The 338-nt window shown below is 70.4% G+C and overlaps 1 protein-coding gene across 1 annotated transcript in view; it reads left to right on the top strand.

The window, feature by feature from the left end:
• LOC104498325 (transmembrane channel-like protein 6) overlaps positions 1 to 338 on the top strand; it is a gene marked incomplete at both ends in the record, with an annotated part of 2,785 nt that overhangs the window by 1,693 nt on the left and 754 nt on the right. The window contains one exon of the mRNA XM_010141683.1: positions 57 to 138. Coding sequence (XP_010139985.1) covers positions 57 to 138 — 82 coding nt within the window. The remainder of the gene's footprint in view (positions 1 to 56; positions 139 to 338) is intronic.

Below are 338 nucleotides of genomic sequence, written 5' to 3'. Positions count from 1 at the left end.
CTCGGCCCCCCCATCCCCAGGGCTCGGGGGCTCCCAGCCCTGCTCCTGCTCCCCAGGAACCTCATTCTGAAGATGGTGGTCCTCGGCCTGCTCTGCTACCAGTGGCTCAGCCGGAGAGTTGTCTGCTCGGCGGAGGAGGTCAGTGCCACTGCCCCGCTGCCACGCCATCCACACCGTGCCTTGCCCGGGGAGCACGGAGCCAAGCCAAGCTGCCGTCCTGGCAGGGGCAGGGCTCTGCCGGGCAGCACCGCAGCACCATCCGCTCCTTGGCCAGGGAGAGGGAGGACGACAGCTGGGCAGGGGCACCCCAGCCATGGGGTGGCTGGGGAAAGGGGTGC

The sequence above is a fragment of the Buceros rhinoceros genome, unplaced genomic scaffold, assembly GCF_000710305.1.
Source record: "Buceros rhinoceros silvestris isolate BGI_N320 unplaced genomic scaffold, ASM71030v1 scaffold34888, whole genome shotgun sequence".
Taxonomy (NCBI): Eukaryota; Metazoa; Chordata; class Aves; order Bucerotiformes; family Bucerotidae; genus Buceros; species Buceros rhinoceros.
Note: the sequence above shows the minus strand (reverse complement) of the source record. Positions and strands in the feature narration are given on the sequence as shown.